This window comes from Macrosteles quadrilineatus, unplaced genomic scaffold (genome assembly GCF_028750875.1).
Source record: "Macrosteles quadrilineatus isolate MER2022 unplaced genomic scaffold, UCM_ALF_1.0 Scaffold_8__2_contigs__length_117827958, whole genome shotgun sequence".
Lineage (NCBI taxonomy): Eukaryota > Metazoa > Arthropoda > Insecta > Hemiptera > Cicadellidae > Macrosteles > Macrosteles quadrilineatus.
In genome coordinates, this window is record NW_026542601.1 from 117,292,259 (window position 1) to 117,315,454 (window position 23,196).

General features: G+C 35.0%; 1 protein-coding gene across 1 annotated transcript in view; it reads right to left on the reverse strand.

Moving 5' to 3' along the window:
* Positions 1-2,112: 2,112 nt before the first annotated feature.
* Positions 2,113-23,196, reverse strand: part of LOC129000041 (BTB/POZ domain-containing protein 6-like) — a 30,976-nt gene continuing 9,892 nt past the window's right edge. Inside the window, exons 3-6 of the mRNA XM_054426893.1 lie at positions 21,286-21,425; positions 10,230-10,437; positions 9,345-9,495; positions 2,113-2,970 (exon numbers count right to left, since the gene is read on the reverse strand). Coding sequence (XP_054282868.1) covers positions 2,243-2,970; positions 9,345-9,495; positions 10,230-10,437; positions 21,286-21,425 — 1,227 coding nt within the window. The 3' untranslated portion in view covers positions 2,113-2,242. The remainder of the gene's footprint in view (positions 2,971-9,344; positions 9,496-10,229; positions 10,438-21,285; positions 21,426-23,196) is intronic.

Genomic DNA, 23,196 nt, shown 5'->3' on the forward strand with positions numbered 1-23,196 from the left:
AATGGCTGTAATAACGGGAAACAAATTGTAAACAAAACACGACCTCTACATAAACCGTACATGAACTAACAATAAAATTGTCTTCAGCTGTTCCATAAGGATGAGAAATCTACTAAGGGAGTATGTTTTATCATAGATAAAACATACGGTTTTATCTATGGTTACACGTTACGCAAGAGCGTGTTTACATCACTTAGGTAAATTATGCAACTCGCTTCCGCTCGTTGCACAACCTTCACCTGCGTGATGTAAAAACGCTCTTACTACACTTGTAAGGTAAATAACTATTACCGGACACCAATCAGCTGATTATACTGTATTTGGGTGGCATTGAGTAGTTACAAAAAAAACATATTATGACTAGTGATTTTTAGTCCTTTAGTTGGTGGTAATATATCATGATTTGTACAGATTTAGTAGTATGGCGTAAACTACGGAATAAGCTACAGTATTACCGTAGTACTCATGGTAAGACCTGGACGTGGGACCGATTTTTTTTCATTTTGAGGTCCCTAGAGGCCAAAAACACCATCCGTTCAAATTCATATATATATATATATATATATATATATGTCCGTTAGCGCGATAAATCGAGCAAAAATGATACGATTTTGATGAAATTTGGTACAAACGTGTAAACCTACGTGTATTCGAACGAGTTCGCGATCCAGCATAATCGGACCATGGGAACAGGGGTTTATGGGGGGTTTTATGGGGTAAAAATGTATTTTTCCCATTTTTTACCCTAAAAACAAAAAAATTTGCAATTTATTTCGAAACCGTTTTGTAGAGCTTAAAAAAAGAAATAATTTAGTATATTGAAGCGCTGTTGTATGCCTAACGGTCACGGAGAAAATTCAAAAATAGTTTAATTTAAAATTCCCATGTTATTCTTATGGAGAAAATAAAAATTGTTGTAGTTTATTTGTTTATGGATATATATTGATAAAATTTGGCAAATTTATTTATTTCATCCCATACTATTCACGTATGGTCAAAAAACACTTTTTACCTTCCCCGTAGCAGCAAACCTAACTCCTAAGCACTTGTTAAATTTAATGTTATTTAAATAGGAAATAAATATGTCTTATTTATGGAAATATTTGAGTAAAAATGTAATCAGACAAGTTGAAATTCGCTTAGTCTGCAGGTTTGCTGCGGCGGGGGTATTTTTACTTTTGACAACTTTAATGTAAAAACAATTGATTTCTTTTAAAGACCCAAAATTGTTGACTTTAATAGGGGATTAGAGGTAGAAAACAAGTTTAAAAAAAAAATGTTTTTGACAAAAGTATGTATTTTTTAACGTAGAATCCGATTCTGTGATCAAAATCGGTAGTTCACATTTAAAAAAGTCAACTTCCGGTCTGAAAAAGCCACTTCCGGTGTGATTTTGGATTTGAAATTATCACCATTTGGTAGACCGTGCCCAAATTATCTAGTTCTGTATTATTTTTTGTTTGTAAGAAAAGGTTTCCCACGTTTTTAAAGGGGTGTACGGGTGGTTTTGGACACCCGGTAGAGTTTTTATATTATCAGCAAGTCTGGTTGGTTATGTTATGACAGTTTAATTTTAAAAATTAAAAATTAATTTTATAATTTTAAAACAATATTTTATAATTAAAAAGTTAATTTTATAGCAAAAAATTAAAAAAAAAAATAATTTTAATTTTTTCAACTTAGCAGTTCTAGCGGCGAACGCTGACACTACAAGATATGTTAGCCTTAGTCCCTCCACACTACTAATCCACAGTAACAGATAACCTACAATTATGTGTGAATTTGGTATGTAACCAAGAAATTTGGAATGACTGCCAATGGGGCATTACTGAGCATTTGTGAATGTTTTTTTGATAACTGTGTTTTGTTAGTTTTCTTTAAGGTTGTCAATTAGCAAAAACGTGATTTCAGAAGACGATCATAGTATTGTGATCGAGAGAGGAATACATGGCCTTCTACAATCATAAAACTACATTTTTATATGCATCTTTACTGCATTTTCTACTGATCCAAACACAGTCTGGGCCCAATCAAATTTGAATAAGCAAGACTGTGATGTATTTTTGTTAGAATGAAGGAAGGAAACAAAAAGAACAAATTAAATTTGTGCTATGAAAAGGCAAAGCATTTAATTACACATTTACCCTTGTACAATATCGTAAAAATATAATAAGTCATTGGAATGTTTGATGCAGGAAAGTGACTTCTGAGTTAAGTACATCACTGAGAACATTGTCAATCCTCAATTATCTTCCAGTCTATAGCAGAGGCTTTTTGAACAGAAATGAGTACTGTTGCGTTGCAACACCAAATGTTCATTCTCATAGATTGAACCACTTTCAAACTTAAAGAATAGAACGTGTTGCTCCAATTCTACATTAATATGATACTTACTGTGTGGTAACAAAACCACATTATACCCATCATCAGTGAATGGAACATTAAATGTTTGCCCATACTCTACTTCCTTGTGGAAAGTGAGCTCAGCAAGAGGGTTAGACCAATTATTAGAAGCTGCAAACTTGTATACTGTGACTCTCCCCTTGACAGGATATGTCCAGCCTTGAGGATACATTATGTCTCGTTTTTGTCCCATACAAACCAATGGCAACAACTCTACAGCACACTGTTTGGTGAGAATGTCAAAGTTAGTTACACGAGCAGACGATTGTCCTGAAGGGTTGGTCAGTTTGAGTTCCTGTAGACAAGAGGCAGACTTAGATAGTTTGCATAGTCTTATATCATTGAACAATCTTTTCCTTGGTTCCAACTCATTGTTGAATATGATTGTTTCTTCTATCTTTTCCGTATTTCCAATAGATTGTGCCACAAGTATCAGTTCGTTGTTGTTGAGTATTTTTGTAGGAGCCACTTCTTTACAGAACTGTTCAGCATTTAAAGTGCAAATCCTCAAATGTTCTGAGATTCCAGAAAGCTGTTGTCTCAACACTTGCCCATCTTCACTGTTAACTGTAACATTTATTTGTTGTTAGCGATAATACAAAACAATGGCATGTTTTAGAGATATTTGTGGGGATACTAGGCTTATCTAAATCGAAAAGAGTCAATCTTGACAAAATAAAAACAACAAATTTACACTGCATAAGAATATTTCACAATCATTTGGTCAGTGGCATATTTAATTTTGGAGAACAATTTTAAGCCTACAAAACTGTTTTTTTTTTTACCACACTATGATGTTTTTATCTGTTTTACATACTACGTTAATTGGTGGCTGAAAGTTACGTTTTGCTGGCCATGCCAGCTGTCATCGTCATTTGGGGACCGAGCAGGTTTTTACATCCCTAGGGCCGCAAAATAAGCTGCCCGTTTACTTTCTTAACATATTTTTTGTTGTTTTTAACATATAGTTTTATTTACAATCTGTTTTGCATTAAACAATAAGTAAATATGATGGCATTTTTAACAATAAAATAAAAAATTGGAAAGCATGAGTTAGCAGCTAAACAGCTTTAGCACCAGCAAAAAAAACAAACAAAGAAAATAAATTTCAGAGCTGCTGTTCAAATCGAGTCGGAAGGTCTAAAACATTTTCTCTTTTTAGTCTGTAGACATGTTGACTGTTCTCTAGGAGGTTGAGGGTCAAAGAATGTATATTTTAAATACACGATCTCAGTATCCATAGCATAGCAATAGAATTATTGTTTTATTGTCACCGCTGCCAAGCAACTATTTATTATTATTTTTGCTGACTCCTCAAAAATTATTTCTTCACATAACCTTAAAGTTGTAGTTGTGTTGACTATCAGTGTGCATTATTATTGTGGTAGAAATAGTGTAGTGAATAGTGGTAATAGGGTATAGTGTGGTGAAAAATAGCGTTCGTACCACTGACCGAAATGGTTTTGCAGCTCTCGATCGTTTTAAGTTCTCGACTTCGTCTCAAACTTAAAAACAATCTCGAGCCGACAAAACCTCATTTTCAGCCCTAGGTACGAAATATACTATTTAGTACATTATGCTAGGAGATGGGTACACCTGATATTTACTTTGGTTGTACAGTTTGAGTTGTTGAAAATTAAAACAGAGTTGACAAAACAATAACAAATCTTTGTATGTTTACGTCAGCAAAATCAAAAAAAAGATAGCAAACATTACTTTCATATAGTAAACTTTCTTTTGCTGTAGTAAACAATGAAATGATGAATTTTCTAATTATAAAAATAAGTTTGTAAAAAATTGCTACATTTGCGGATGAAGCTGCAATTTTGTCCGTTCATCAAGATCCAGTTCAAGCTTCTCAAAATTTACAGCAAAACCTGAATATAATAACTGATTGGTTTAAAACATGGACATTCACAATTAATTAAACTAAATCTGTTCACCTTTCTTTTACTCGAATCAAAATGCTTGCCCTCCTGTCAGAATAAACAATATGCAACTTCCTGAAGTAACTGAGGTTAAATACTTAGATACTTACTTACTTAGTACTTTTATCCATTGAAATTCAAAGCTAACATGGAAAACTCATAATTGGAGAAAACGTCAGCAATTAAATTTAAAAAGTGGTTATAATTAGTCAAATGATCTAGATTCGGAATTGGATTTGTGGAAGGATGGTTTCGGTAGGTGTTCCTTATATCTCGTGTTAAATTATCCGGAAGGCAACACCTCAAAAAATGAAAACAACAATGTTGAGCAACGTATTAAGTAATCGTGATATTTTAGGTATGTACTGCAATTGATTTGAGTTTGATTAATACAGGGCGTTTATAAAAGAATCATCAGGTTTTAATGGCGTGTACCTCACCCAATTCATGTCCCACATTAATATTTGAAACATGTGCTTAATAAGCATGTTTCCAAGTTTTATAATCAGCTGTTCAATAACAAGTCTTGGTTTTTTCTTGGACGTGTTTGCAAGGTTTTCAAAATGATTAAAATTCAAGAAAAACATTTTGTGTTTTTCATTATGACTCAAGTTTATCTTCAATAACTGCCCAGCGTGAGTTTCGGGGGCATTTTAGACAGACTCCTCCTACACAACAAAGCATTTTAAGGTGGTATCGACAGTTTAAGAACTCTGGAAGTGTATTAAAAAGTAAAATCAGTGGCCGCGCAAGAGTTCTCTTAAAAACTGAGGTGGATTGGCAAATGTAACGATAATGACTTTACCCTTCTCAAATGCCCCCCTAGATCCCCTGATCTTTTGGCATGTGATTTTTTTCCATGGGGCTATGTAAAAGACAAAGTTTATATACCGCCAATGCCTCAAACACTTCAAGAGCTCCGTGGACGAATTCGCAATGCCGTGTAGAATCAATCAACCTAGCGATGCTAGCCAGGGTATAGGACAATTTACAGCATAGATTGGAAACTTGCTCCATGGCTAATGGACGGCACATTGACAAGTTGTAGGGGTATCTATGAAAAATTTAAGAGTTCTCCTTAATGTTGATATGTTTTATAACCGTATTTGTTCAACATTAGCGTCAATAAAATGTTTTAAAACCTGATGATTCTTTTATAAACGCCCTGTATATACAAACTTCGATATTTAAAATGAGACCTAAGAAACTCTAAAAATTAAACAAACATTGTCATACAGTAATAATAAATCATATAATGAACAAAACGGCTCTTTTTTTAGTCATTCAAGTTAAAACAATTAAAATGGCCGCCATTTTTAAATTTTAAGATGAATCTAGATGGTTTTTTTTTCTACGGGGCTCTTCTACCTTAACCTACATACCAAGTTTAATAACGATCGGTTGAAAAAATCCAAAAATAAAAATGTTTACCCTATGTAAAAAATACAAAATGGTGGATATCTGGTTAACAAAGCGATTTTGGAAAAAAATGTATTCTTGATTTTCTCTTTATTTTAACCCATAGAACCATTTCCCGGAGTTTGGCTGTTTACTAACGGGGCACCCTGTATATATATCAGGATTTAAGTGTTTTATTGGTTTAAAAATGATTTATTTATAATTACGGTAACATGTATGGTAGTTATAATTATTATCACCAAAATGCATCTGTTTTGAAACAGCACATTCCGGTAGCCAATGATGACTAGCAGAAGCTAACAAGAGTAGGTTTGTTTATTATATGATTTATTGCTGTATGACAATGCATGTTTAATTTTTAGAGTTTTTAAGCTGTTATTTTAAATATTAAAGTTTGTATATCTTAACCAAACTCAAATTAATTAACTTACTCAAAATATCACGAGTACTCAATATATTTGCGCAACATATTAATTGCGCCTGTATTTATTAGAGTACTCGTTCACATCAAATCATATGTTCCCGTACCACATAATCGCGCAACACACATGCTAATGTTATCATCGATGATAAGTTATCATCGTGTGAGCTAGGCCTACATTAACGTAAGGTTTGACGAGCGCCAGCTTGTATTCATTGCCCGAGCAGTTGTAATGTAGTTTGTAGTGTAGCGACGTAGCGTCAGTGTCAGTCACTGAGTCACTTGCACATTGTCGGTGGGGAAGCGAGACAAAGAGAGAAGGAATGTGCAAGTAAGAGCGATGCAGAGTAGGCCGCGGGACGAGGGGGGAATGTGCGAGAGAGAGCGCAGATAGAAAAAAATCCTACTATTGCGCGCCTACCGGCAGCTCACATCAACTACTTACTCCCGAGACCTGGCTCACACTACTACCGGCCCATAAGCCTGGAATGTCTTCTGTAGGTATATAGTTATGCAATTTTACAAGAAAGACTTTAGTTGAAAAACCATTCTTAAAGATGTCTTCAAGCTGTACCTTTTCAGACAAGATTCCAAATGAGTCTAATGTACCTTCCCAATCCCATAGTAAAGCTGATCAGATTGAGGTCACAGTTCATGCAAAGAAGCGAAGGCGCAATTCGACTTTAACAGGAAGGCGTGAGAGAGGTGTCAATTTTACAAGAAAGACTTTAGTTGAAAAACCATTCTTAAAGATGTCTTCAAGCTGTACCTTTTCAGACAAGATTCCAAATGAGTCTAATGTACCTTCCCAATCCCATAGTAAAGCTGATCAGATTGAGGTCACAGTTCATGCAAAGAAGCGAAGGCGCAATTCGACTTTAACAGGAAGGCGTGAGAGAGGTGTCAATTTTACAAGAAAGACTTTAGTTGAAAAACCATTCTTAAAGCGGTCTTCAAGCTGTGCCTTTTTAGACAAGATTCCAAATGAGTCTAATGTAGTACCGATGTCACACAACGCTACTTCATCAAAGATAGGGCAAATTACCGTGAGTAATAATTCTTTGAAGACTAATTTTCCTACTTTTGATATGATTCCTATTGTTGGAGACGGAAACTGTTTATTTCGTGCTATATCTTACTGTTTGCATGGTAGTGAAAATAGACACTCTGAAATAAGATCAGTTATTGTTGATGATGTAATAAGAAAGTGGAATTTATATAGATATTTCATAGTTGGGGACACTTCTTATGGACATTATATTAAGAACGTTAGTGATTACGAAACTGTGATGTCCGCCAATGGACAAAAAGCAGGGCATGTTGAACTTAACAGTGCTGGTGAATTATTTCACGAGTGTAAATTTAAGGTGCACATTGAACATACTAAATCTAATCAATAATTGAATTTGGTTCTGGTAGTATAATTCACAACCTACTCTTCACAGGTAATTTAGATGATGGACACTATAGCGTCCTTAAACATAAAAGTGACAGTTCTTCATGCGTAACACCAATGCACAGTCTTGGGTGTACTGACAAAAATGTTATACCTTCCCAATCCCATTATAAAGGGGATCAGATTGAGGTCACAGTTCCTGCAAAGAAGCGTAGGCCTACGAGTAATTTTAAACAGACTTCTACCTTATCTTGAAAAACATCAAATAATTAACAAAGAACAATTTGAATTCAGGCAAAAACTTTCAACCATAGATGCTGTTTCTAAATTTATCGATTTCATCATTAAGAATATGGATAGTAAAACCTCCTCTGCAGCAATCTTTTGTGACTTAGCCTATATTAGGGCCAATTCTTTTTTTAATTTATGTCGCAGACTTGCCCAAAAATGCTGATTCCACTTTTTCAAATACAATTCAGTACGCTGATGACACTACTGTAGTAGTCCAAGAAGGGAGTCAAGGTGGTCTTGTTCTTAATATTGAGGATTGCATTTTTAACTTAAGCACCTGGTTTTAAGAAAATGGATTAAAATTAAATGAAAACAAAACTGAAATAATCAAATTAAAAACTCGTGAACCTTTACGAAATTCAAGTAAAACCGAAAATCTTTTTTATAAATTTTTAGGGATAACCATCGATTCGAAATTAGAATTTTCTATACATATTGATACTTTAAGTAAAAAATTAAATTCTTCTTGTTTTGCTCTTAAAGTACTATCAAATTCAGTTAATAAAATCATTTAAAAAACTGTTTACTTTGCAACTATTCAATCTAGATTAACTTATGGGTTGGTAATTTGGGGTAGTACTTCGTGTGAAAATGTTAATAGAATATTCCAAATTCAGATAAGGGCCATTATAATTTTGCATCATATTCCTGTTGATGAGCACTGTCAACAAATATTTCAAGAATCAAAATTATTAACTTTTGCTTGTCTTTATATTTATGACTTATGTAAATACTTCATGAAAATAGAATCCTTTTTGAAAATCACACAAATGCGTATAACACAAGAAGTAATTTCATAATATATCCCTCGCACTCAACAGCAAAATTGGAAAAATCTCCTGATTATATGACTCGTAGGGTAATTAATACTCGTAAATTCTTATTATTAGAAAAAGACACAGACTTTAACAATTGTTTTTTGAAGAAGGTCAGGCAATATTTGTATGACAATGCATTTTATACTTTGAATGACTTTTTTAACAGTAGTGCTAAGTTAGTTTACGCTTTGAGATGACATTGTACTTACTCATAATCAATGTATAACTATTCTCTATATACATATTTGTATATTTATGGAGAAATAAAACTCTTTCTTTCTTTCTTTCTTTACTTATTGTTTCATAATATTTACTTATTGTTCATATTTTTCATAGAACAGATTGTAAAGTACATATTAAACAATGTAATGATGAATTTTCGCAGGTGATAAAGATGTAACGAACAGGTCATTTTACAGTAGTGTAGCAAAAATTTCTTATGGTGAAAATGAGGATACAGTAACAATATCTTATGGCAAAATCAAGACCTTCTTCCCTTACACGGAATATTGTGATCTTCCCTCATTACACCAAACTAGAATGTCAGTGTTTTTTTTTTTACTTTTGAGTCATAATTCTAAAATAATCTATTGTGTAGATATACAAAAAAGTGGCAAGGAAAACCTATAAGGAGTGATACAAGTTAAAATAACACGTATTTGGCCAACCTTTGTGTTTGGCCCACTTTACAGCAGCTCTCCACAGCTCAATCTCAGCAACTGCGAGTCCATCCTGCTCCAACATTGTGATGAATCCTTCTGCACAGACATCCAAGAACTGTGGACTTGCCAGCACTTTGTCTGTCTCATATCGCAGGATCTGAAAGAAATGGTACAGAAAATGTCACTGTTTTGAATTTCACAGGGTTGTTCAATGAAGAAGTAGACTTGGTAAAATATCTTTGCTGGTATTCTTAAGGTGGGTGACACACTGGTGCCTTGTCCATACATTACGTCTTACTTCATATGATGCATCAAGTATTGAATGTGGCATATTTAAAACCTGCCTTTTGTTTGAGACATTACTCCTTATGCACTAGTAGTCAATTGAGTACAAAATGTCGTCAGGAGTTGAGGAATTATTGTTGTTATTTGCACTTATCAAAATACAGTGCAGATTGTGTGTAGGGTCTAAATAACAAAAAAATTAAAACTAGAAGGATAGGAGAGGTTTAAGTTTATCTGTACTGGAAAGCAATCAGGGAATCATCAAGTTTGTTTGTGACGACCCATCTTCTGAACTAACGGCCACTAAAGTTTCAAGAATATCTCAGAATGAAACAATATACTACGCTCAATAAAGCACTCAAAAATTTGTAGTCTGCCCAGCTGACTAACGACGTTGCTTGGGGGATGACATGTAGCACCAAACTGGCCTTGTGGAACACATGTCCGATACAGAGATGAGGTCTTCAACATCTGTCAAAGAGATTAAGCTCTGATTAGCTAACACTGGTTGGTTTCAGGTACAACGTGCTCGGGATAAAAAAGTGTAGTCTGCGACACCAGAGTGTAACCCGCAAAACACAACTACAGTATTTGTCTACTAATTACCTGAGTGATGTGAGAGTTGAGCTGAAGTTGATCTCGACAAGCTGGGTTATTCAACAGAGAGCAGACGTTTTCTGGGGTCAGAAGTGTCGTCAACCTCAGAGCCAACTTATTCTTCAGTCTGGGCATCATATACTTCTCGGCAACATAGAACATGTTGTCCGCCTCATTAAATTCCAAATCTCCAATGATATCATACCCGTACATATACCTGAAATAGTTTGGAATATTTAAAAAATGAATAATAAGTAAATTTTAATTTGTAATTTAGTTTTGGACATTACGACACCTTCTTTTCAAACTGCGATTTGAATGTGACATGCTATGGGCCAGAGGGATATTGCGCTCCCTTCCAACTTCTATGTGAGGGATTTTTTTTCTTACTTATGTCCCTAACAAACCTATGGAACATTATGGAATGGACTCTTGATAAATCATGACATTTAGTACCATTGTTGAGTGAAAATAAATAATCAATCAATAAATAAAATATTTAGGTTGTTCAAATATTCACACCATGATTAAAGTTGTGGTCTCTTACACAGGTCTATCAGACCACACAGGACAATACTGCACACTGGACCTTCCAAAAACAAAAGCAGCAACATTATATACATCACGACGGAACCTCAACCACAACAATCTGCTGATCTTAAAAAATAAGCTCTCCACTGTAACCTGGGAACCTGTTTTGAGAACAAATGATGTGGAAGAGGCCTACTTTAACTTCAACCAAACGCTCCAGCTTGCAATTATTGATAATGCATGTCCAAAAAAAGATTTTGGACTACACAAAAAAGGGGTAAACGACTGATGTATGATGAAGAAACTATGACACTTAAAAAGGAGTTTTTAATAGCACAAGACAAATTTCTCCTAACTGGTCATCCTGATCACAAGAAGATAGCTACAGATAAGAAGAAATCTTACGACCAAAAATTAAAAAAGGCAAGGCAAGAAACAATTGCTGCATACATTAAAAAAGCAGAAAACAAAGCCAAAGCCATATGGGACACAATCAATAGTGAGAGGAAAGGGAGGAAAGAGCTTGACAACAATTCTACAATAGAATTAAATGACAATGGAAAGAAACTTACTGGCCCTAAAGATATAGCAAACCACTTTATTTACTATTTTGTAAACGTAGCTGAGGAAACATTAAAACAAAACAGCAGATACAACACACCACCTATAGCTCAAAATCCTCCAGCTACCACATTTAACACTCTAAATAACGCCTGTATAATAACGGTACTTGACAATTGCTCAATTTTGGCCACTCATAGAAGATGGCTGTTATTTTTTTAATAACCCCTGTATAATACCGGTACTTGACCATAGCTCGATTTTGAGCAACAGACACACTAGTATAATTGAATCCCTTACTAAACAGCTGCTGGTTTGCATTAGCAAAATTTAAAACAAGTTGGTGGTAGTTTTGAGAGTTTTATGTTAATTTTACATTAAAAGTATTTCCGTTTAACTTAGTTTACCTTAATTATAGTGCAATTTGACAAAGAAATATAGTTCATCACATGGGCAAAAAGTATCTTTCCAACCCTTGCTCATAATCCGACCTTGTCTTCGCCTCAACCGTCAAACTTGAGCTCAGGTCAAAAAGCATCACTTTACGCTATACTATTTAATACAGTTAGTGCTTCAAAGCTTCAAACCCCATACTTGAACGTGGGAAGTGGTTTTTACACATTTCCCTGAACACTTTTTCAGGTAATTTAACTTAACAAAATATGTCCTGCAACATATAATTATAACATGTGCTATGTTAAATGTCATATTTGTCAATAAACTAAAAACTGCGGAACACAAAAAATCTGAATTGCCCTTATTTTCTTAGTTGCAATTTCAGCAACATTACAATTGTGCCCACCATTGTGGAATTAAGAATTTAGGGCTGGCCTATCCATTCATTAGCATTTAGTATTTTTAAATTGAGTAACATTTATTTTTTGCGGGGTTTTGGAATAGCAGGGAAGAGCACGACAGACTGTTAACACGCTGATCCGATGGCAATAGTCTGCATCCACCAAGCCGACATCGGTGAATACATCAGAAAGGAAGATACGCTAACATAAATAAATTTTGTGTGTACTGTGTTTTTGTTAATCCAAACTTTTGTGTGTCGGTTTGATTCATTAAGAACTGCTGTATTATAGAAACACACCAGGCGGAGGTGTAGTTGCGTAAATTTTCCAGAGTGGAAATGCTTACCATCGTCTCAGAAAAAACAAAGGTTGCCTATTAAAATACTATATATGATTTTGGTAAAAGCAAGTTCCCTCACGTTACCACTCCACTACACCACTGATCCCAAGAGAATTTGATGTTTTGATAAGAGAGTTACAAACATGCTGCTTGCTGCTTCATCAAACATTTGGAAATACAATTTATTAATAGGTGAACATTTAGGTGAAATGGTAGAACATTATGGCTATGGTATATGTGTAAGACTTTATAGTATACCATCAATTTAAAGAAGCAGATTTTATCAAACTGTATCCTCCCTTATTGCAAATGCAAAGCTTAAGTATAACTGCAATAAGCATTTTATACTTATACTAGCTGTGTACCCGTTCTACGCACGGGGATCTTATAATATTCAGTTGAAACCTTCTTATATAAAGAACAGCAGTTGGTTTGCATATTTTAAGATATGCTGGCCAAACTATTATACATAGCTTCATTTTATGTTGTTTTTTGTTGTTCCGGATCGGTATGACAATCAATAAAAGGTTAAATTACCTCTGTGTCTGCCGGTCGATCCTATAACGGTAGGCTTACTTTTATTTTTACTATCTGATCTCGTTTGCATGGCTCAATCACGTCCTGGTTGAAGTTCGTTCGCTACGCTCACTCACCTGTATGTTGGAGCTCGTTCGCTGCGCTCACTTTCCTTCAGGTTAGCTCGTTCGCTACGCTCACTTGCCTTCAGGTTAGCTCGTTCGCTACGCTCACTCGCCTCCAGGTTGCAAATTAGCTGTTGTCATAAATGTAAAAGAAATAATAGTGCTAGTGCTGCACCCTGTTGGTAATCCTTGTAACTTTAATGCTATTGAACATCACAGAACAGAACCAACTTGTTTAATTGAAACAGCTGTTAAGATTCAATAATTTCATTTCTCATAAGGTTAACATGGGCTTCCAGAAATTCCACGTCAAAAATCGACAAAAACTTGATTTTCAAGGGTTTACTGTTAAATATCTAACTGTCTCATATTCGATGAAATACGTCTAAAACCATCTCATATATGTATAGTATTTGGAAAATAAGTTTCAGGCGGGACAGTGCTATAGTTATTGAGGAGTAGTTGTAATAAAGTGCGTATTTTAGCGTTACCAAGAGAATGACAGATAGACAGACAGACAGACAGACAGACAGACAGACAGACAGACAGAAATTGAGATAAGGTTTGATTCGGTTTCTCTGACCTATGAAATGTAAAAATAACCAAAAAGTTCATTATTCTAAGCAATGTACAGACAAAACTCTAATTTTATTTATATAGATACCAACCCCGTACGAAGGACGGGTATTCTGCTAGTCCTACTATCCTGCTATCCTACTAATATTATAAACTAGTAGAGTACCCGTCCTTCGTACGGGGTTGGAATATAAGTTTAAAATGCTTATTGCAGTTATACTCAAGCTTTGCGTTTGCAATAAGGGAGGACACAGTTTGATAAAATTTGCTTTTTTAAATTTACAGTAGTATTACACATCTACCATAGCCATAATGTTCTACCACTTCACCAAAACAATCGAGAAAAATAAATTATCAACAATTCGCAAAATATTACAAATTATTCATACTGTGCATGAAGGGAAATGAAGATGAAATGAATGTAAGATGAAATGAAAAACATAAACATAACTGTAAACAATCCTACTTTGACAGTTCTCATTGTGAATCACAGTTTTTTGTTGCTGCTTAGTTCAAATTAGCTGTTTTCATAAATGCAAAAAATATATAGTGCTGCATCCAGTTGGTAAATCTTATAACTTTTTAATGCTTTTCCATATCATATAACCAACTTTTTTAGTTGAAACAGCTGACTAATGTTAATCGGGGATGTAAGCGATCATCATGCCAAATTTCAGCCCAATCCGTCTAGTGGTTTATGCGTGATTGAACTCCAAACACACAAACAAACAAACAAACAAACAAGTACACAAACTTTCACATCTATACTTATTTAATACGCAAGCAGGGTTTTTGTGACAATTACTCCTCCGAAACTACTGAACTGATTGACATGTTTTTGGTGTCATTGGAAAGAGCGTGACGTGAAGCTGTGCAGGAAACTTTCTTTTTATGGAAATTATTAGAGAGTTAGGCCCTGGGGCCCTTTAAAGTTTCGTATTTCTCCATAAGATTAACAGAGGAAACAAAAATTGTTATGAAACTCCAGCTGTTGATAGAAGAAGTGAGAAGTGAGAAGAAAAAAACATGTTAATTGTAAACAGTCAATAAGTTTGCTACAAACATTTACTAACTTGGTTGAATTGAGATATTTACCATTTTAATTTGGGTTGGCGTAAATATTACAATGGAAAAAATCGAGAGAGCCTTGATAAAATAATATAATCTGTTATGTACATCGTGAGTATTTCTATAATCTTTGAGTCGAATCTTTTTAATTAATCAGAAATTATGACTGTTATTCGTTTAAAAATAACACATGTAATACTTAGCAACTGCTCGAATTCGAGCAACAGGAACACTAGTTTATAATAATAGTAAGATGAGAAAGTTTGGATGTATGTATGTTTGTGAGAAGTAAACACGAAAAAGCACTGGTCGGATTGGGCTGAAATTTGGTATGATGATAGCTCACATTCCCGATTAACATATAGAGCATTCTTATCTCAAAAGTCCTATCGGGCTCCGCCCCAGTGGCTCTAGAGTTTCCCATGTTAACCTTATGAGTAATCATATTTAAAAGGAATAAAAGAATTTTGTCAGCTGTTTCAACTACACAAGTTGGTTCTATGATATTGAATAGCATTAAAAAGTTACAAGGTTTATCAACAGGGTGCATTTACTATTATTTTTTTACATTTATGACAACATTAGCAGAGTACCCGTCCTTCGTACGGGGTTGGAATATAAGTATAAAATGCTTATTGCAGTTATACTCAAGCTTTGCGTTTGCAATAAGGGAGGACACAGTTTGACAAAATTTGTTTTTTTAAATTTACAGTATTCTATAGTATTACATATCTACCATAGCCATAATGTTCTACCACTTCACCTAAACAATAGAGAAAAATAAATTATCAACAATTCGCAAAATATAACAAATTACTCATGAAATGAAAAATATAAACATAACCGTAAAGGGAGCGTTTTAAACTCCAACCTTAAAATATTAAATGAACAGAGCGTTTCATAATGTCCAAATTTCATAAGCTCCAAAACCATAACATTCAAATAATCACTGTTTCACAATGTCCAAATTTCACAAACACCAACGATGATTTCACAAAGTCCAACGTTAATATATTAAATAGACAGAGCGTTTCATAATCTCCAAATTTCATAAGCTACAAATCAAATCTATAACATTCAAATAATCACCGTTTCAAAATGTCCAAATTTCACAAACTCCAACGTTTAAATACCAAATAAACAGAGCGGTTCATAATCTCCAAATTTCATAAGCTCCAACGGTACAGTCTGGGCCAGAAGTCTCTACAGTGGTTGGCACGGTCAGATAGCACGTCCGCCGGCGCTAAACTACTGATTATACGTACATTTTAATGATTGAAGAACACTTAGCTCAAGCTGTGTGACTCAAATATGTGTTAACACATAATGTGCAAATTAAATTTACATTTTTATATTATTAACACCTTTATTATAATCACAGTTTTTTGTTGCTGCTTAGTTCAAATTAGTGGGGTTGTAGTTGCATCCCTATCAACATTATTGACTGGGACGGGTGGCGTCGTCCTGTAATCCAGCTACTAGGAGGTCACGAATTGTGGATATTTATAGGGATGCACTGTGGATGCGATGCTCCCTGGTGTGGATTAACGTCTGCACTAGTGAGTACTACGACTATCCGCAGTACTATCCTGATAATTAGACCAATTCGTAAATTACAAGGAAAAAATGTGGTTCGGATTCCACTATAAACTGTAGGTCCCTTAGTTGCCATTAGCTGTATGGGCTATTAATTAACAGCTGTGTCTAAGGAATGTCGGCCTTAGTCACTAACTAGACTACAAGATCGCGCCACTCATCCTACACTCATCCTTCACTCATATTTGGGTTAAAATACGCACATAGTGGCGTCCCCATCTTAAATAATTGAATTGAATTAATTGAATTGAATTGAACAAGCATGGTTGGGTCAACGTTGGGAATTGGTTGGCATGGTTGGCAGATGGTGGGTGGGTGTGTGACAGGGTTGGGAATGGCAGGTAAAACCCCTACTTGTTTTACTTTGACATAATCTTTATTACAAAGTGCATTGAAAGCACTCCATGAGGGAATTAACTGTTCTGAGGGTGAACTCTCTGGAGCTAAAATAGGAGTATTAGTAATTCGACAAAATTGCCACAACATATCCATACGTTCATACGACTTCTTTTTACATTCGTCCATTGCAAATAGTTGTTGGTCAACCTCATAGTCAGATGGAATATTTGGTTGATTGGCAGCCGGCAGGCCTTATATAAGGCTGAAGTTTCTGGCACTAAGAAGTCCGTGGATCGGCTTTTTCCCTTTTGCAACACTTGTTTCTGAAATTTTTGGCTTAAGTGGTACTTCAGAGGGTTTTTCTTGAAACAGAACGCATACAGTGTCGTGAGAGCTGTTCGTACCAGACAAGGTACATTCATCATGATCAAAATTGTCGAAAGCAACGATGGTGTACAGCTCAGGTTTGAAATGACTGGGCATGAGAACGTCCTCGCTACTTTGATGGATGACATACTGCGCAAGATCATGATGGTGTCGAATCACTTCATTATAACTTTCACTTAAACCTAAACGGTTGAAACTTGTTATTAAAGTTTTACTTTTGCACTTTTCATGGATTGCTTCTCCAGTCATGATATGCAGTGGCGTCTTCTTTCTTCCACGATGAACGTTATAATACGTGATTTGGGTTATCGTTTTTGCTTTTAGATTCCAGTTATATAAATGTTTGTTAGCTTTGTCTTGTTCTTTATGTTTGTCTGCTTCTTTACCTAAAAGTGTGGGGTCGACATCAAATAGCGTATTAAAAAAGTTCACTAAAACATCAGGTAACTCACTCTTATCAAATGCACATTTTAAATCCTGAGAGTCACAAAATCTATCATCAAGCCCAAAATTCATGTTCTCAAGAGCATTTCGTAGAGTAATAGCACATTCTTTAACTGGATTGGTCTTTTTAACAACGTCAGCTAGTTCATTATTTGTGATAGACGATAAAAAAATGAGTTCTGGTTTGTTCGCCTCCTTAGATTTATAAAAAGTGATATCCTCTCCAAAATAATCGTATAACATCAATTTGACCTCTCTGTTATTAATCTTTATATGTTCATTGCCCGATACTATTAGGTCTCTTATGTAACTTAAAGTATATCCGTTTCCGTGTGTGAGGCCAGCCTTTATTTTAGGAGCAAGTGTTTTGAAAAGCTTGATCTTTTCGGGTACCTGTCGCTCCCTATAATTTTTACATTCATGCTCACGTTTGTATTTCAATAAATAAAATGACATACAATTCGGATGATACATAAGGTTGGCGCCTAAAACCCTTGGAGCATCTTGTAGCTCGGAAGTGCAGATGAATACCAGATGAATACGTCGTCTTGGAAATATAAGGTTGCTTTCAAAAATTCATCAGCTCTGTCAAATTCACTAATTGTGTATTTTTCATAGTTTTTGCAATGTGATTTGTTGTTACATATTATGCACAACCGGTCTCGTTTACAGTCACTACCACCAGCACTTGTTGACCTTGAGCGTTTATAACGTTTATCTCCATTATATGTTTATCTCCATTATTAAGAGACATGTCATTTTCAGTTTCATTTTGTGCAGACTTTACCTCTATCCTGTTAAGTAAAGTCTTATTACAATACTGCTTGTAGCAGGTATTACTTACGTGGTAGTAAAATATGCAATCATCAATAGTATCTAAGCGGGTTTTCACTATAAAGACGAATACCTGCTGCCTCTCTAATTTTTCTCCTCCCATTTTCACACGTAACTAACTCCAATGATTCATTTTTCTTATTGCATATTATGAACACTTCTTTATAATTAATTGTTTCCGGTAATATTTCCGAACATCGCCTTGATAAATGAAACATGTCTACAGTAACTCATTTCGCAGGGCAATTACCAAAACAGATATCTTCACTAAGAACGCACTCACAGGAACACGCACGTGCGAAAGGACAGTCAATATTTACCTCGAAGGCAACAATTAACTTTGGATTGTATCACAGCTGACTGATATAAATATCAGGGTTGCCAACATATTTTATAATTTGTTGCATTCCTTCGTTGACTTAGACTGTAACCTGCGCTGATTTAGGCTATTATCTCATTACTCAAATACTAAACGCAAATATGTAAGTCTCGTAAGTCGGCATATGTAAGTCGGATGTACCTTCAGATATCATCCGATCAATCTCTTGTCCAACAGAAGTACGTAAAGCATACGGAACAGGTCTATATTTACAAAACTTAGGGATAGAGTTTTCTTTTAAGACTATCCTAGCCTCAACATCTTTGATCTCCCCCGGACCACCTCTAAATACAGAGACATATTTTTGTTTTAATGCCTTAACCTCATTAGGTTCTATAGAAACCTTTCCGGTTAGGTTAGGTGTAACCCCATCTTTAGCTGCCTCATTAGGCTTGGGTTCAGGACTACCAGTAGCGGTTGCGCTAGCAAAATTACATGAGAAAATTGATTTCCAATCTAAATCAATGTGCTTAATCCAGTTCCTTCCTAAGAGCATTGGTTGGTTTGTACGATTTATTTTAACCACAATCATAGGCAAACAATAAGAATGGTCCTTGTAGTCAAAATTGACTTGAGCTTGCCCAGTTACTATGACGTCGTTGCCAGAATAGGTTAACAACTTAATATCTACAGATTTCAATGGAACGTGAGAAAAATATTTCGCAAATATTTCCTGAGGACACACTGACAGTGCCGAACCAGTGTCAATTTCCATAACTACAGGCACATTCTCTATAGCTAGCCTTACCTTGTAATCAGAGTTACTTGAGCATGAGCCAATATTATATAGAGACAAATTCTCCACTTCCTCATTTATATCTAGGCTAGGCTTCCCTTTATCTTCCAGTTGATGCACCTTATACCTTCCTTTTAGCTGGCTTTTTGCGGCAGTTTCGCCTTTAGATTTGCACGCCTTGCTAAGATGGCATACTCTTTTACACAAATTACACCTATAATTACTTTAAGGACACATATGAGCCTTATGATCCCAACTTGTGCAACGATAACACTTTATCTTGCTATCATTATTTTTCTCTTCAAAAGATTTTAACTTGTACCCAGCAGGATTCCCACTTTTCACAGGACCACGTGCACACTTTTTCACACTAAATTTGGAAATATCTTCCACAGGATGATTCCCGAATAAGCCTGTTTGCCTTTCAGCCTGTTCTAGCATGAGCGCTTGAGCAAAAGTTTTGCTCAAATCTAATTCTTCGGAAAGCAACTTTTGCCTTATTCCATCATTACTAATGCCTGATATTAGTTTGTCCCTCAAAGCATCATTTAAGAATGTACCGAAATTACAAGTACTGGCTAAATGTTTGATAGCGACCATAAATTCCGCTATTGACTCTGCCGGCTTTTGACAACGACTATAAAACGTATATCGTTCCGCAACAACGAGCCTTTTAGGAGCAAAATGTTCTTCCAATGTTTTACTTAGGCTTTCGTATGTTTCATCGTCAATCTTCTTGGGGGATATTAAGTCCACCGCAAAAATCTTAGGCCCAATCACTGTGATCAAGATGGAGACATGATTCGTCGACTTGACATCATTGGCCTTGAAGTAATGCTTGAGTCGTAATAAATACGAACTGATGTCCTCTTCGTGGGGATTAAATTCCGAGACTCTACCGATACTCGACATTTCGCACTTTTGCGGTTTTAAAGAACGCACTTTACAAAACTTTCACTAGTTTTACTGCGACAAAACCAATATTTAACCCGGCGACTATGCCATTATTACAACTACACGTATCGTATTACGTCCACTAACCTGTTGCTCATTTACTAGACTGCTTGTCTCCGACGTCGGGCTGTGACGTCAGCTGTTGTCGTCATCGGGGGTCAGTGTAGCCAATTCATAAACTTAAATTCCTCTTGCTACTTTACTTAATATAATATACTACAGGTGGTATTTGATTTTATCAGCGGTTAAGAAGTTATAAGCAAAATAATAAATATAGTAATAATAAATACCACGTTTTTTAATATAGTGAGATAAATATTAAGTTAAAAACAAAAGTGTAAATACAAAAAAGATAGTTTGTAAAAATATCTTTAAAACAAAAAAGAATCATCCCGATCCGTTAAACGGTTTGCGAAATATACGCATTCAAAAATTGCCGAGCCGCCATCTTGATGACGTCATAGCTCGAAAACGTACCAGGTGCGAACTTGACACCCGAGTGGAAAACACTTCCTAAGACACCTATATTGAAATGCAAAAAGCAAAATTCTCTATACACGACATGCACACAGAACCCTAGTCAGGTCCAGGACTAGAAGAGGAAGCTACGGAGATGGCTGCTAGACAAAGCTTTCTACACCCTAAAGGAGTTCTTTGCATGGCAAGACCACACACAACACTGAAGAAGCTTTTCCATTTCACTTTGTATCTATTATACCAATGTTATTCATTTAAATTTGATGCTGTAACATTTCTTGATGAAATCGTAATAAAGGATACTGTCTATTGTCAATTCCAAGGCCATTCTTCTAAACACTTAAGACAATAAGAGTACACTAAAATAAATCAGAGTTGGGAGATACAAAAGAACATTTTACTTACTTGAGTACGTTTCTGAAGGTGTCAGGGTACATGTCTTTTAAGGCAACATCATTCTTCTCTTTCAGGCCACTATCCTCCAGTTCTAACCTGAACACTGGACTGTGAGCCATTAACATTAGCTTCACTGCTCCAATCCTCTCCTGCAATCAAACTATACTGTAACATGTGTTTAACACTTTTTCTGCCAGTCCATTCATCTGACAATTTGTAGCTTCATCTGAGGAATAGCATATAAATCCATTTTACTTATTAAATTATAGGGATGGACGAGATTGGATTTTTAGTTAGAGACGAGACGAGACGAGATTTTTTATTTCTCATAAAATTTCGAGACGAGATCGAGACGAGATTTCTCTTCTCATACACAACTGGAAATGCACGTTCGAAATTTTTACCTGATTTTGTAACATTGTTAGATGACTGTTTAAATACTAAAATAATGATAATAGGCAAGAATATTTACAATCTTTCATTAAATAACATCAGCATAACATTTTTTTATTAATCACGCCTAACTTATTAAAAATGCCTACGATTATGAAACATGGTGATATCAGTTAGGATAGAGTTCAACTTATCCTAAAATAAAATAAATCATAAAATAAAAGCAATATTAATTTTTATAAAATAGTTACTTGTTTTGACTTTTTTTATAGTAATAAAACGTTCCTCACACTGCTTACACTTAACAAAACTTCTCAAATGTTATTAAAGTAATATTATTAAAATAATGAAAGTAATATTTACATTAAAAGAATCAAAGTAATATTTACATTAAAAGAATTAATTAAATAAGAACGCCTTCGAAAAGGAAACGCAACTACAACACGCTCCTGTATTGCGGGTATTGCATTGACTTTCTACAGGCGTTTTTAATTTTTTTTTTTTTTTTTTTATTCTCGTCTCGATAAAAATCTCGGCCAAAAAGTAATCTCGTCTCGTGTAACGAGATTGAAAATTTCCCGAAATTTCAAGACTTGACCATCCCTATTAAATTACTTCAATTTACTTTTATTCAACAAGTCTAATCTAAGTTATTGAAAATGTTGTCCTTGTAGTTAAATATACTTGTATATTACAGCTTGAGGGGTTTTCAGAATTATTCCAGATTTTTAACTAGGCTATGAATAAATTATGTAGGTTTAGTTGAATCTTTGGTGTTGTTGCCTATTTTACCATTATTCTTGTCTCCATATTCAAATTTGACTATTCAGCTTCACTGGACCAAATACAATAGAACACAAAATTAATCACAATAAAATACATAGTTAAACATAAATAGAATGACATAAAGGCTAAACAATTGATTAGTGTGTCTAGGTGAAATCTATATATATATATAAGGCAAAGCCCTCACTGACTGACTGACTGACTGACTGACTGACTGACTGACTGACTGAATGACTGACTCACTCACTCATCACTAATTCTCCCACTTCCCATTTACCTAGGAGGCTGAAATTTGGTACACTGATTCTTTAGGCATTAAATAGGAAAACTAAGTTGTTTTTATTCTGATCGGACTCTCGGGCTCCGCCCCAGTGGCTCTGGAGTTTCCCATGTTAACCTTATGAGTACCCCAAAGGTGAGTGAGCGTAGCGAACGAACTTCAACCAGGTTGTGATTGAACCATGTGAACGAGCTCACTTATGAAGTAAAACGGGACAAAGCCCGCGGGTACAGCTAGTTTTTATATAAAGTACATTTTATGTACAGTAGAGTCTCGCTATTCCAAATCCTGATGTTTCTTTACACTATATACACAAAACATAAGAATATTTCACTGTCACTGACAGCATTTCCAACTAAAGAAGAGAGAGTTTTCTACATATAAAAAACACTCTCTTCCTGTTACTGAAAACACAAAACATAAGAATATTTTGCTGTCAGTGACAGTGAAATATTCTTATG